This window comes from Xiphophorus hellerii, chromosome 11 (genome assembly GCF_003331165.1).
Source record: "Xiphophorus hellerii strain 12219 chromosome 11, Xiphophorus_hellerii-4.1, whole genome shotgun sequence".
NCBI classification, from domain to species: Eukaryota; Metazoa; Chordata; class Actinopteri; order Cyprinodontiformes; family Poeciliidae; genus Xiphophorus; species Xiphophorus hellerii.
This window is the reverse complement of record NC_045682.1, coordinates 29,291,067-29,306,148: the sequence shown is the minus strand read 5'-3', so window position 1 is coordinate 29,306,148 and position 15,082 is coordinate 29,291,067. Positions and strand designations below refer to the sequence as shown.

The 15,082-nt window shown below is 43.2% G+C and overlaps 2 protein-coding genes across 6 annotated transcripts in view; one reads left to right on the top strand and one right to left on the bottom strand.

Moving 5' to 3' along the window:
• The window catches only part of rab24 (RAB24, member RAS oncogene family), a 26,983-nt gene extending 26,223 nt beyond the window's left edge, over positions 1-760 (top strand). For both annotated transcript variants that reach the window (XM_032576888.1, XM_032576889.1), the window contains exon 9: positions 1-760. This exon is cut by the window's left edge and continues 361 nt beyond it. The gene's annotated coding sequence lies outside the window, so the exon portion shown is untranslated.
• A 6,882-nt stretch (positions 761-7,642) lies between these two features.
• nsd1b (nuclear receptor binding SET domain protein 1b) overlaps positions 7,643-15,082 on the bottom strand; it is a 30,030-nt gene continuing 22,590 nt past the window's right edge. For all 4 annotated transcript variants that reach the window (XM_032576884.1, XM_032576883.1, XM_032576885.1 and 1 more), the window contains exons 13-24: positions 14,790-14,990; positions 14,538-14,717; positions 13,364-13,520; positions 12,086-12,291; positions 11,891-12,003; positions 11,172-11,318; positions 10,929-11,051; positions 10,748-10,864; positions 10,157-10,298; positions 9,976-10,082; positions 9,697-9,898; positions 7,643-8,540 (exon numbers count right to left, since the gene is read on the bottom strand). In XM_032576884.1, coding sequence (XP_032432775.1) covers positions 7,912-8,540; positions 9,697-9,898; positions 9,976-10,082; positions 10,157-10,298; positions 10,748-10,864; positions 10,929-11,051; positions 11,172-11,318; positions 11,891-12,003; positions 12,086-12,291; positions 13,364-13,520; positions 14,538-14,717; positions 14,790-14,990 — 2,324 coding nt within the window. In that variant the 3' untranslated portion in view covers positions 7,643-7,911. The remainder of the gene's footprint in view (positions 8,541-9,696; positions 9,899-9,975; positions 10,083-10,156; positions 10,299-10,747; positions 10,865-10,928; positions 11,052-11,171; positions 11,319-11,890; positions 12,004-12,085; positions 12,292-13,363; positions 13,521-14,537; positions 14,718-14,789; positions 14,991-15,082) is intronic.

The following is a 15,082-nucleotide window of genomic DNA, read 5'->3' as shown; positions in this document are numbered from 1 at the left end:
GAAAAACTGCAACTTCAGTCAAAGGAAACCAGTTATTAGATTCTTCTCTGAATAGCCGCCATGTTTCTAAGCTGTGCTCTGAATAACAAACCGAGCTGAAAAACAATCCGACAGTTAAAGCAACGTCTAAAACATGAAGGTTTACGATTCCTCAAGTTATTATATAGCAAAACACTAACGTACGTTTTGACTTTCCATCACAGCAGAGAGTTATCAAGCTGGTTGCCGGTTGGTGTTGGTTGCCGGTTGGTGTTGGTTGCCGGCTGGTGTTGGTTGCCGGTTGGTGTTGGTTGCCGGCTGGTGTTGGTTGCTGGTTGCCATCAGACTCATGTCTGCGTTGCTGGTACTGCATGAGCTGCCTGACAGGAAACCTCCACGATCTGATCAGATCATTCAGAAGTTGCCGGCCGGTCTGTGGGGTTGCAGTCGGTCAAAGTTTCCTTTCTCAGTTTGACCCAAACTGGAAAAGCTTCCTGCTGAATGTTGTGACGTAAAAACTGTCGTTTGCAGCTGAGTTTGACTTTTGATTTGCTAAGTTATTGTTGCCTTTTAAGTTGAGCTGCAGGGTGAATTTTGTTCATGTTTTACGTTTCATGACATTTTGATGCACAGTATTTTTTATCAAAGGCTGGTAAAGTTGTTCAGATTATTTAAAAACAAAAACTTCCTGAATGAACATTTTGAAATGAGGGCGGAGCTCCAGCTCCGTTACTCTGTATAAGTTTTAATAAATAAACACTAAAGAAATCATGAAACTTTTCTCTGTTCTTGTGTCACAACAGTTTTTTTCATGTCTGTTTAATGAACTCAAACTCTTTTATTGCTGGAGGAATTTCTTTTTATTACTAAAAACTGATCTATAGATCTATAGATCTATATATATATATATATATAGGCTTACTTAATTAACTGTAAAATTTTTACCACTTATGACAACAAACCTTTCACTATATAGTGACTTTAATACGCGTTTAATTTTTTTAGACTCATCTTTTAAACTTCCTGTAGCTGTTAACTGTGTCTTATGCTAATGCTAATGTGTAGCTTAACAGAACAAGTTTCTTTTCCTTTGCTCATATTTTTACCAGAAACAGATAATACTCTGATCTATGTGTACTTTATGTTGTTACAATTATTCGGAAAGTCTCAACTTTAGTTAACAGGAATTTAGGAACTTTTATAATATGTAGTGTTGTCAGTTCTACCCAACATGTTGAAAATAAATGATATTTTATATCAAATGCTTTCTATATATACTGAAGAAACATCTAAAGGCCTCATGTCAGATGTTGTTGCCATGTGGAGTTAACGACTGTAAATGAGCATTGCTGACATTTTATTGTACCAAAGTAATATTTCTCTTGATCTGTGTATAATTTTTAATCCAACTTCCTGTCAGTGAGCGTTACTCAGTGAGTTGTTGTTTTACTCAGTGCATTGTGGGACATGTCCACTGGGTGGTCAGACGAAATGAGCAACAGCTGGACAATCCTTGGTCTGGACAATAAAAGGCCCCAAAATGTCAGAAGTCATAAAGCCTCAGATGTTATGTTGGAGCCGTTGGCATGTTGGATGCAGGACGCCGTACCGACGGTCCGATAATGGTCCGTTATCGGACCGTCGGCCCTTTAAGAGTTGGTTTCCAACAGACTGCAGATCCTCCTCATCCTCGTCTGACCGCTCAGCACCAGACGGCCACATCGGCTCAGACCAGCGACACTCAACTGATGAGACTATTGGTCTGAACAACAGACGCATCAAACCTCAGACTGTCTGTAACCGCCTATGGCACATGTGTCAAACTCAAGGCCCGCGGGCCACATGTGGCCCGCTACGTCATTTTATGTGGCCCTCTCCCCCCTACCACCGTTTTACAGCCCCATTGATTGACTTAAAATAGGTTTTGAGCACGAATTGACTACAAACTACATCTCCCATAATGCCTTCCGATTCTTAGCATCCAACATTACGGCTTCTCACCACTAGAGTGCAGCAGAGTCACCTCAAGCTGATTATTAATTTTCCCAGCGAATAAAACTGAAACACCGACAAGCTAACAAGCTAAAGAGCGAAGTCCCGTGATGTTTCAATCGAGGACTTTTACCGTCTCCTGCCCCCTGATTTGATGCCACAGCTTCGACTCCATGCAGCTCGTGTTTTGTCCACGTTTGGAAGCACCTATCTGTGCGAACAGATGTTTTCAATAATGACTTTAAACAAGACCAAGCACAGATCGCGCATTACTGACGAAAACCTACACGCCGTTTTGCGGATTGCCACAGAATAGAACTAAAACCAGACATCGACGAACTGACCAGGGGAAAACGGTGCCTGACATCCGGCCAGAAAACATTGGTAAGCACAAACAAACTACATTTAAATAGAATGAATGTAAAACCAAAACTCAGTATACTGGAATATGCATATAGTTGATTGATTTTGCTTGTGTTTTGTTTATTTACAGAACACAACACAATGAGGATGTGTGTGAGTTGGTGACAGGGTGAAGAGGGATCAGCGTTGTGTTCAAGGACAGGCAACTTCACCTCATTGTTTTGTTCTTATGTGAAATGCATGTTCGTTGTGTAATAAATAACGAAAAAGTTTTGTGAATGAAGTTGAGAGTTAATATCAAAACTTGTTTTTTATTATTTGTCTGCTTATCTTCAAAGCAGACAAAGAATAATTTTCCCAGCGAATAAAACTGAAACATCGACAAGCTAACGAGCTAAAGAGCGAAGTTTAGCTGAGCAGTTTAAAAATACTGAGCATATTTTTAAACTGCTCAGTTTAAAAATACTGTAATTTTTAAACTGAGCAGTAATTTTACATCCATGCAAACTCAAATGTAATATTTAAAACTTGAATACATAAAATCAGTTATTTAACAATATGAGGTGTTTAATTTATTTTTAACATTGTATTTTCATACATTTATGCTAGGGTTGCCCAAGTCTAGTTTTCCAGACCTATCACTCTGCAACTTTAGATGCGTTCTTTCTCTAACACACCTGGATCATTGACTCATTCATAGCCCTCTACAGAACTGAGCTGCTGCTAATGAGGGAAGTCAACTTTTTGTCTGGGGTATGTTTTAGCAGGGACGCATCTAAAAGTTGCCGTCTGGAGGATTGCACTTGGGCATTCCTGATTTATACCGTCAATGTGGCCCATTGAGGGTGGCCAATATGCTGAAGTGGCCCTTGGTGAAATTGAGTTTGACACCCCTGGCCTATGGGAAGCCAACTGGGTCCTCATCCTGACCCCGATCAGGACTGTCGATCCGCTACAAACGGCCGAACCACGATGTCATCGATGCCGACATGAAGATCAGTAAATACTGAAAATATACTTTGAGTTCTCTATCTATTGCGTAACCCAAATGTTCATAAAACTCTTATATTTGACACGGGGCTTTATATTTTTGTTCAGTGTAGTTTTACGTTTGAAATATATATGTGAATAACAAACCCAGACAAACGAGTTTAATGTAATAACTTTCTTTTTTATAAGTTTATACAGGAGTTTGTTTTAACAGGTCAGTTGAGCTCAACAAGTCAAAATTACACTGGAATGAACAGAACCAGTTGGGGATTGTAAAAAGGCATTTGTAAAGAGATGCGACTCTCACAGATGCAAAACCATTCCTTAAAAACGTCTCAGACAAAACACACTCCAAGGCGTTGGCAGACGACACACACACCAGATGAAGCTTGAAGAATCTGTTAATCCCACATCTGTAATCCCACTGGACAGTTGGGGACAAGCGGAGCGTGTTGCTCTCCCTCCTGGTCGTTTGTGCGTCTTAAATGACGTAAAGCACCTGGTGCTGCAGCCTAGTCAAAGCATTCAGCAGCCTTTTAGCGTTTTGTCCCATTACAACCACAAACCTCCATGTATTTTATTAACTTTAGTTATTCAGGGAAGAAAAACAGAAACAAACAATCCAGATTATTTAACAACAGTCTTCAGTCAGAGTTTTCCTCAGAGAAGTTGCAACACAGACAGCTACAGCAGATACGTTGCACCCACTGCTATAAGCATCTATAGAAACTTCACTGCAAAAACACAAAATCTTACGAGTATTTTTGGTCCAGTTCCTAAAGCAAATACCTCGAACTTGAAAAAGGAACTTTTCAGTAAAATACAGGAGCTTATTTTAATAAAATAAATCCTTAATACTGATGAAACAGTTCTAGTTCCATTGACAGATTATTTGACTTTAACATGGGATTAATGTTGAAAGTCAAATAATCTGCCAGTGAAACTAGAAATTATTTAAAAAATCAACATTAAGGATTTATTTAGCTGAAAAGTTACATATAAAGTAATTTTTTCATATTTCAAGTTTAAGATATTTGCACTAGAAAGTGAGCCAAAATACTTGTAAGATTTTGTGTTTTTGCAGTGTTGAATTGTTATGAGTTAAAACATTTAGTTTCAGTTTCTATTAAAACTCAAGTTTGAATCTGAAAACAGCAGAAAGGTCAAAGGTCAAGCTGTGGAGAACAGCAGTTAGATTATAAATCAATAATCAGAGCAAATGGAAACAACAAACTAAGAAATATAACAGCTGAATACAAATGCAAGCCGCACTTTTCAGATTGTTGTTAAGCATTTTGAAAAGCATTAATTGAAACAATAAAACAATTAACATTAAAATATTAATTCTGCATTAAGATAAGAAACAAAACGTCTGTAAATGTTTCAGATTCTGTTAAAAATCTCCAGGGCAAATTGTTTTTCTATACAATTATTAATCAGTTAATAATCGATCGATCGCTTGTTCTCCGTATTGATCATCAGTTTTTCTCATGTTGATATTTGAAGGATTTTTATCTGCAGATTCAAACGTTCATTAAATGAATGAAAACTCGTAGACTGAATCGGTTTTTGCATCTTTTAGATGTTTTTGATATTTTATAGAATATCAAAATATTAATCGATTGATTGTTAAAATAATCAAAAATGAATCGTTTACTGCAATAATTTTTAGTTTAGCTCTAAATGAAAATACAGTGAAATTTGTGGTTGTTAAAAGACAAAATGTATAAAAGTTCAAAGGTTTAAATACTTTAAGTCACTGAGTTGAACAAGAAATGTCCTTGAATTCAAGTCCTTGGATCCTTGAATCCTTGGATTTATATTTTTGGCATGAAATGATCAAATAGTTTGACAAACAAATTATTTAAAAAATCTAACTGATTTTTTTAAGTGGTGGAGTTTCATCCTCCAGCAGACCGGACTGGACCGGACCGGACCGGACTGGTTCCAGGTTCCATGTTCCAAGTTCCATGTTCCAGGTTCCATGTTCCAGGTTCCAGGTTTCATGTTCCAAGTTCCAGGTTCCATGTTCCAAGTTCCATGTTCCAGGTTCCATGTTCCAGGTTCCAAGTTCCATGTTCCAGGTTTCATGTTCCAGGTTCCATGTTCCAGGTTCCATGTTCCAAGTTCCATGTTCCAGGTTCCAAGTTCCATGTTCCAGGTTTCATGTTCCAGGTTCCATGTTCCAGGTTCCAGGTTCCTTGTTCCAGGTTCCATGTTCCAAGTTCCATGTTCTAGGTTCCAGGTTCCAAGTTCCATGTTCCAGGTTCCATGTTCCAGGTTCCATGTTCCAGGCTCCAGGTTTCATGTTCCAGGTTCCATGTTTCATGTTCCAGATTCGTTCCGGCAGCAGAGGGTCCAGATGATCCGACCCAAACAAGGCCGGAACCAAACAGATCCGGAGGCGAAACGTTCAGAAACAAAACGTCCCAAACTGGGAGCAGCTGGAGGTCAAACAGTCTGACCTCTGACCTCTGAAATCTGTTTCAGCTTCAGAGATTATTATCAGTTCATAAATAAACTGATGATGATGGATAAATGTCACTTTATTTAGAAATCTATATAGTTTATTTATAGGTTCACAATTTATTTATGCTTCCATGATTTTAATATTTCTCCTAAAACATTCAATCCTTTAACGCTGCACTGCAAAAACACCAAATCTAACCAAACATGTTTGTCTGGTTTCTAGTGGAAATATTTTAGTATTCTGAAAATTAACAAAAATAAATTCAATGTCATTTTTAGTTAGAAATAAAATGATTTCAATATTAAGTTAAGTTAATAATTAAGTTAATTATTTTAAAAAATAATAATTTCTTAATATTGATCAAAACTTCTGGTTCCACTGGCAGATTCACACAGTTGCCTAGCAACGTCAGCCAGGCCCGGCCCGTTGCCTAGCAACCCAGTTCTAGATCCACCAGCAGATTATTTCTTATAACACAACATTTTCATGTTACAGTGAAATAATCTGTCTGTTTTTATCAATATTAGTGATTTATTAGCTTTAGCTGCTTATCCTGGTGAAACGTTTTAGTTTTCAAACCAAATCACTACTGCAGCACTACAGGCCGACCTCTGACCTCTGGCTCATCAGCAGTTACTGAAAAAGCTTCAACAGTTAAATAGCTTCCTAACTAAACCAGCCGCTTCGACTCCTTCCAGTCTGGTTTCCATGGTTACCACAGCATGGAGACTGGCCTAGTCAAAGGGTTCAATGATATCCATATAAACACAGACTGTGGGAGAACCACAGAGCTGGTTCTGGTTCTGGTTCTGTTGGACCTCAGTGTAGATCATTTTACTGAACCGACCGGAGAGTCGGGTCGGACTCTCCGGTCCAGAACTCAACTGGTTTGAATCTGACATGAAGAACTGGGATTTCTCTGTTTCAACTGGAAACTTCTCATCAGAGGTCAAAGGTCACATGTGGGGTTCCCCAAGGTTCAATCCTAGGATCCTCTGATTCAATATCTATAAGCTCCCACAGGTTCAGGTTATAACAGGAAATAATATCAGCTACCATAACTACACTGATGACACAGCTCTACATTATGATGTCACCAGGTGACCTTTGACCCCATCCAGTCACTGAATAAATGCTGAGAACAGATAAATGTGTGGATGAGACAAAACTTTCTCCAGCTGAACAGAAACAAATTGAAGTTATTATTATTGGACCTAAAGAGGAACATCTAGAACTATAGATCTATAGTTATAGATCTAGTTATAGATTTGATTTACAAATCTATAGCTTTAGGTCTAGAGTTACAGATCTAGAGTTGTAGATCAAGTTATAGATCTAGAGTTATAGATCTAGAGTTACAGATCTAGAGTCAATGTACAGCTGCAGTTATTACAACTCAAACCACCGATCATCCTGAAACCTGGAGTAGTGATGACCTCTGACCTCTGACCTGACCCTCCAGAGCCACATAAAGACGGTCACAAAGTCGCCTTCTATCAGCTGAACAACATCTAGATGACTAATATCTCAGTGAGATCTAGAGAAACTCATCCAGTCGCTTTGATTCCTGCAGCAGCGTCTGTCCAACAAATCAATCCTCCAGCTGCAGCTGATCCAGAACGCTGCTGCTGGAGTTCTGACCAGAACCAGGAGGATAGGGACATAAACCCAGTTCTCCAGAACCTCCACTGGGTCCCTGTAGCTCAGAGAATAAACTTTAAATCCTGTTAGTTTATAAACCACTGAACGGATCAGAACCACAACACATTAAAGATCTGCTGCTGCTGCTGGATCAACCTTCCAGACCCCTCAGGTTCTGGTTCTGGTTCTGCATCAGAAACACTGAGATCCTTTAAATCCAGACTAAAAGCAGCTGGTTAGAGTTTTACTTGAAACGTAATCAATAATCAATTTAACGATGGAACTCGACTTAATGTCCCGATTGATTGTTGATTCTGTTTCATGACTTTCTATGATGTAAAGAAAAGCTGCTGAAACTTTCTGTACAGATCAAATTGGATTTTTGTTTTTCAAGTGAACTCAGATATTTACTCTGGACAAAAAAAACTGATTTTGTGTTTTTGCAGTGCAGTTATGAATCAAAATAACTCTTCGTATTAATCGTCGTCATCGTCTTCATCTTTGAGCTCCAGGTATTCCAGTCCCTCATCTTCATCATCTTCCTCTGGGGAGTCCCACTTATTCCTCATTACTCCCTCCTCTTCCTCTTCCTCTTCCTGTTCCTCTTCCTCGGCCAGCTCCTCCTCCAGGACGTCGCGCTCCTCTTCGTACGAGGAGATGGGTGAGTAGTGCGGCAGGTCGAATCTGTGTGGGCTGCTGGGAGGTGGCGAGGCGTTGCCGCTGGCAACCGGGATGGTGATGGGCACCGGGATGGAGAATGAAGAGAATGCCTCTGGACCGCCACCACCGCCGGCCTCCTTCACGTTCCCACTGCCACCGGTCCGGCTGAGACGGCCGGCGGGGATGACAGCCATGCCCAGCCCACAGGTCAGGGCCCCAGAGGTCAGGGGCCCCGGGTCGGGCCGGTACTCCCGGATCTCCCCCGGCTCCAGCGGCTCCGGCCCACAGGGGTCGTGTTCGCTGCAGCAGAGCTTCCCGTCCAGCTTGGAGATGAAGAGCAGACCGTCACGGTGCTGAGGGCAGTAGGAGCTGGGACACATCTCGCAGAACGACGCCGCCTCCTTCCCACAGACGTCACACTGATGCCAAGGACACTCCCAACGACCTTCAACCAAACGCAGACATTCAGGCAACAATCCAGGAAAACATGACGAACGATTTTCCTCCTTACCGTCCGGTCGACCCGGTTCTACTGGAATCAGAATTCCATCACCTGCTCCACCTCCAGCTGCTGTGGCTCTGACCCAAACCAACCTGTTCCCCTCCTGGCCTGTGGGGGCGCTGCACCAAGAACCACTGAAGGAAACGACACAAAAACCTCTGAAGACACTGAGAGCAACTTCCTTCTTCACCAGATGGAAACAAGATGGAGGCGTCAGATTTTAGTGTTGGAGGATTTCTCTTTAGTCTTTGGCTGAAGACCAGGAGCCATTTCTGCTGCTAGCGCTAGGCTAGCACGCTAGCTTTGGTTGTAGTTACCCAGAATGCCCTGCGCTGTAGTCCACTTCCTGCTTTTGGAGCGGAACACCTCTTGGTGTTCACATTCAAACCGAACCAGACCGAGGTTTGGAGGACCAGAGGTCAGAGGTCACCAACAGGACTGTAGTTGGGTTAAAGCCGACCAAATGGGTCTGCTCTTCATTTACTACTAGGATCTGTTCACAGAGACCGCTCCAAAAGCAGGAAGTGGACTACAGCACAGGGCATTCTGGGTAAATACAACCAAGGCTAAAGTGCTAGCCTAGCGCTAGCAGCAGAAATGGCTCCTGGTCTTCAGCCAAAGACTAAAGAGAAATCCTCCAACACTAAAATCTGACGCCTCCATCTTGTTTCCATCTGGTGAAGAAGGAAGTTGCTCTCAGTGTCTTCAGAGGTTTTTTGTTGTTTCCTTCAGTGGTTCGTGGTGCAGCGTCCCCACAGGCCAGGAGGGGAACAGGTTGGTTTGGGTCAGAACCACAGCAGCTGGAGGTGGAGCAGATGATGGAGTTCTGGTTCCAGTAGAACCGGGTCGACCGGACTGTAAGGAAGGGAAACATCTTTAATCAGTTTTATTAATAAACTCTTATGAACAGAAAGTACATTTCTCTTACAGCTAATAGGACTGTTTTATATGAATGTTTTGTAGCCCACAGACTGTCCTATATAATAGGTCACCTGTATTTATGCGGCCATCTTGAGTCTTAAAGGCCACATAAATATCTAGGGCGTGCCAGATTTGGCCTGGGGCCTGGACTTGGACCCCTGTCCCTAAGGTGTCTGACCTGCGGGCCTCTTGGTGAGGTTCAGGCAGTCTGCATGGTAGACTTTGGGACATCCTGGCTTCTTGCAGGACACCATCTGTCCTCCGTCTCCGCAGCTGAAGCACTCGTCCTCCCTCTCTTTGGTCGGCAGCGCCTTCTTCTTCTTCCGGCCGTGGCCCCGCCTCCTCAGCTTGCGGCCCTTGTCGTCGGATGGAGGGTTGTTCTGTTTGGACGGTGTCGGGTTAGCATGTGTTTCTGTCCGTGTCATGGAAGGAGCCGGTCTCAGGCCGGGAGCCTCACCTTTGGCCTCACGCCCAGGAAGCCGCTGCAGTTTGCTGAGCCGCATTTACAAACCGTCTTCCCGTTGCCCAGACACTCCAGGTTGTAGTTGAAGGTGAGCTCTGTGCCTGAGGGAGGAACGGTCGTTACACCCCGGTCTTTGAATGTTTTCATTTCCTTCCTAAGCAGGACGTTGAGTGACCTGCAGTGATGTCCACCAGAGCGAACAGTCCCACCCGCGTGTCTCCGCTGACCGTCCACTTCTGTGTCTCACAGTTTGGCTGGCAGCTGTGGTTCATGAAGCGAGCCTCGTTGCCCTTCGGCCCGGCGTCGATTATTCTGTCCTGAAACCAGAGGTAGGCAGAGGACAGACTCAAAGATAGCTCAGCTAGGTTGGTGGCTTCAACCAACGCCCTCCCTCTGTGGTTGCCTAGCAACAACCTGCTGGGTAATGTGCAGGTTAAAGTTTGGCCTCATAGCTGCTTAGAAATGAATCCTAACGGAGTGAAGGGACAAAGTGAGTTAAACAGGGAAGGTCGGCATTTCACATAATTAAAACTTTTATGAAAACGTTTCGTTCATGTCTAACCACAACTTTGCTTTTTTTTCTTAGTCAAAATTTTTTTTGTATTTTGCCTCCAAACAGGATTTGTTTGACTTTTTTCATGTCACTTCCTGTGTCACTTCCTGTCAGGCTGCTCTGCAGAAATCGGATCGGCGTGCCATTAAAGTTAGATTTTCTTTACGTTTTTGTTTGGTTGTAAAGTTTGGTGTTGATGGATGCGTGACGCACCTTGTCTAGAGTTAACATGTAGAAGTTGCAGATGTCGTTCTCCTGGGCGTGTCTGATCCTCGACCTGCACTCGTCTTCGCCGATCACCTCCCCGACGTATTCGGTCACAAACTGACCCTAAAAAAAAACAGCTGGAGATTTATCCATGTCCCTGGCGGCGGCGGCGCTCGGTTGGACTCACCTTCTTGATGTCGTGGACGCAGCGAAGGCCCCAGCCTCGAGACAGCGTCCGGAAGATCTGCACCTGGCTGTACTGGCGCTTGGTGAAGGCCTGGTTCAGGCACCGCTCAGCGGCCGGACACACCTACAGGGGCAGCCCAGGTTTACTCCTTTCACTTTTTATCAGGTCTTAAATGCTGCACAGCATCCGTAGAGAAATGAAGTGACTCCTGGTGTGGACAGTGGAGAGACGCGGTTCTGGTACCTGAGGGTGGCACTCGTACAGCAGCATGCGGTTGATGCATTCAGAGTCGTTCCCACACGGACTCTCGTCTGTCGCCTTGCAGTTGCAGCGCGGGATTTCTGACAGGTCAGCAGTCAGGATCTGAACCTTCCCAATCGGACGATTCACCTGCACAGGCAGACGCTTAGTTACAGAAGCTCTTAAAAACTAATTGATCAGCAATTAAAATCATTGATCAGTGACTTCATGCTTCTGTTGCTCCAAAATGTAAAGATCTGTTGTTTTCTTTTTCTTCTCATATCTTTAGTTTCAAAATGTTCACAAAATAAAATAAAGCAATGTTTTTTATTTTGTCACAATCTATTAGCTTAGCATACTACAGTCAAAGTACCGTACCATTAGTATGCTAACAGCAGCAACGTATTGCAAAACCAAGAGCAATAGCCTAGCGTTAGCATGCTAAATGACTAGCATAGCAGTAATATTGAGGAGTGTTGAGAAATATCAGCATTGCATTAAACACCAAAAACATGAAGTTATTTCCAGAAGCTGCCGGTGATTTTATTAAACTCTTTGTGGTTCTAAAATCTGTTGAGACCCAAAGGAAATACAAAAACATGCAAAATGTACATTTTACATAATATATCCCCTTTAGAGATTTGAATACTGCAGTGCAATGAACCTGGTGTTTTTATTCCGTCATCATATTTTCAGCCTAACGTTGTTCGTGTTTTTCAGACCTTGATGTGTTTGTACGGCGGCGGCTTCCTGTCGTTCTTTCTGTCCTCCTGAAGCTGCCGAAGCTCCTTTTCTGCCTGAAGCTCACGGAATCGCACGGCCGCCTCCTCCAGCGCTGACAACGGAAATAAAACACACTCAGCATCCTGAAGATGTTATTAAATGAACATAAAACCTGAATATTTGATGATCCTCACCTTTCTTGTAAGTTGCATCGACACCTTTGCCCATCTTCTCTTTGCTGTTTGCGTCGACGTCCATGTAGGGGAAGACGCGGGCCTGGTAGGTCCACAGGTAATCGTTGGAGCCAAAGAAGTGAACGGGGAACTCGCCCACGTCGTGCCGCATGCGCTGGATGTTTTCTGGGATGGTTTTGGGATGGCTGACCTCCGCTGGCCACCACCTTGGGTCAGAGAGCAAAGCAGTAAAATAATCCTGCCGTGTTCGCTTAATCTTTTAGTTTCAGCTTTTCCAGTGAATAACAGGCAATCAAACCCCTGATGTCGGAAAAAAGGAAATGTGTATAACATAAGACAAAACTTCAATCAACAGCAGAGGAGACATTTTAATGCGTCAGCATGGCTTCAGCTCACTTTGGAAATAAATATCAGGTCTGCCTGCAAAAAAACAGAAAAAGGTTTTTAACAGCAGAAGAAAAACTGGGCAGAAAAAGGCATCAAGACTGAAACGGTTGATTAAAATAATCATAATTAATCAATTACTGCCAACTGATTTAGGAATCGGTTAATACAGACTCAGGAAGAACAACACTGAAGGAGCAGAAAGCAAAGTGTGTGTATTTTCACACACCTGTCTTCCAGGAAGGTCTAAGCGCTTCACACCAGTCACATTCAGCCATTCACACTCACACATTCATACTCCGATACGCAGATCGGTAGGCTGTCGGGGGGTAAGTGCCTTGCCCATGGGCATGTGGCAGGAGGTGTAAGGATTTTGTTTTTTTCTGTGTATTGTTCCCACTGTGTCTCGTTTCCCCGATCACCCTCGGTGTTTTTAATCCCACCTGTTCCTTGTCAGATCCTCGTCCAGCTGCCTTGTCTGCCGTCAGTTATTCATTTGTACCAGTTGCTACCAGTTGTGAACATTAGACTTTGGATTTGTATTTTCATCATTAAAGCATCATTCTTTCATTCCAACCTGGGTCCTCAGCGTCATCCTCACCACCTCTTCACCGCATTTCACGACCGGAGGAAGCTGGAATCGAACCTACAACCTTCCGATCACAAGATGGCTGCTCTACCCACAGAGCACGTCGCAACTGTGGTAGTAAATAACTAAAAAACAATTGCAAACAAAAACCTTCACAAAAACACACAAGTTATAATTTCTGGACCAAAAAAAGCGCAAAATTAAAAATACAAAAGGTGAAGCTTAGAAATGTGTAAAAGTCTTAATACATAAACCTACATAAAAGCTAAAACGACCGAAGCTGGGAGCAGCGAACCGTTTCTGACCTGTAGCGGCCGACCTTGACCCACAGGATGTCCTGGTAGCGCGGCTTCTTCCCCGCCTTGCAGTCGTTGCAGAACCAGCTGCCTTTGGGCATCTCCATGTTCAGACACTCTCTGTGAAACGCGGCGGGACACGATTCGCAGCACAGCAGGCTTCCTCCTGCCGGACGGACAGAGACATGCCGCGGGGTCAAAGGTCGAGACTGTTCCAGATTGATCCACCAACGAGGCTGTTAGGTTAATCTCTCCTGCTAAATAATGTCTGAGTGACATTAATAAATAAATTAATAAATATTATCTCCACTGATGCTAAACCGCTAATCATAAATATTAGCTATATTAACGCTAAAGCGTACAGTGTTAAGCGGAAGCTAATGCTAAAATGCTAACTTCAATTTAAATTATATGTGCCTTTGAAAGATTACAAATCTTTTATTTGACATAATATACATATATGTAAATGTTCTATAAAACCCTTTGAAATTGTGTTTTGTTTCCTAAGTTTTATTTTAACATTATAGTTGTGAAGTTTGTCAAAATTGGTTCATTTGTTCTTCAAATTCATTTTATTTGGTCAAAAAGTTTTTTCTCCTGGTTTTTATTGCTGCTTTTAACAGTGGGTGGTTACCATGGCAACCATTAGCCGATAGCTTGGGTTTGTGGTGAAACCCGCCAAAGGAAAATAATTTACTGTACATAATTTATTTCATGTACAGAGGCAGAAGCTGCTGTTGGAATAAATTCATTGAATCTGTTGTGACGTCAACCTGCTGGATCCGAGTTTCACACATTTGTTGTTTGAAATAAATTTATTGGAAAAGAAAGACAGAAGGTGAAAAGAGGAAATGGAGCTGCTGCATAAACTGTCATGCACTTCAAAATAAGAGCATTAATATAAACATCTGACTACTTGAAGAATTTCAAACAGTCAATAAACAAAACCTTCAACTCAGTTTTATTCAAATAAATTAGGTACATTTAGGGAAAGCTAAGTCATCAAATGTTTTCAGAGTTAGCTAAAGCGCTAAATGATAAATTAGCTCTGCTGTTAGCACACTAGCGTAAGTGTGTCCACCACTGACAGCAGCCAATAATAAAGCTCGTTGATAAGACATATATATAAGAAAATGAAATAATGCAAAAGGGGGAATATTGAAAGTTTAAAGGGACGGCGTACCTTCGGTGCAGACGAAGCACCAGCTCACGTTGACGTGTTCGTGGTTCTTGACGCCGCGACGCGGCGCGAAGTGGTTGGGGCAGATGATGCTGTTGTTGGAAAGCACAACGCTGCCGGCAGCCATGCACAGGTCGGTGGCGTGATAAGCAACAGGGCAGCGAACGCATCGCACCAGACGGCCTGCGGAGCAACGGGCGCCATGAGAACGGGGCGGCGGGCCGGGCGTGACCTGCTGACCTTTACTGCGCTGACCTTTGGAGACGGACGAGCTGCCGGGGCTGGCAATGAAGCAGGTGAGGCAGACGTGGATGGAGCAGCGGAAGCTTCGGTTGACCGGCGCGGTCGCGGCGTAGTTAGCGATGCACTCTCCGTGGTAAAACTTCCCGCAGACGGGGATCATGCAGCGGCGAACGTCTTCGCTGCGCTTCTTACACACGAAGCAGGTGTGGACGCCTGGAAGGAGGAGGACAGTCAGCCTGGAGAGCCGCGACCGCAGAATCAGCGCTGCTAGCGCTCTGTTGGCTTCCATTATTGCTGTTGCCATG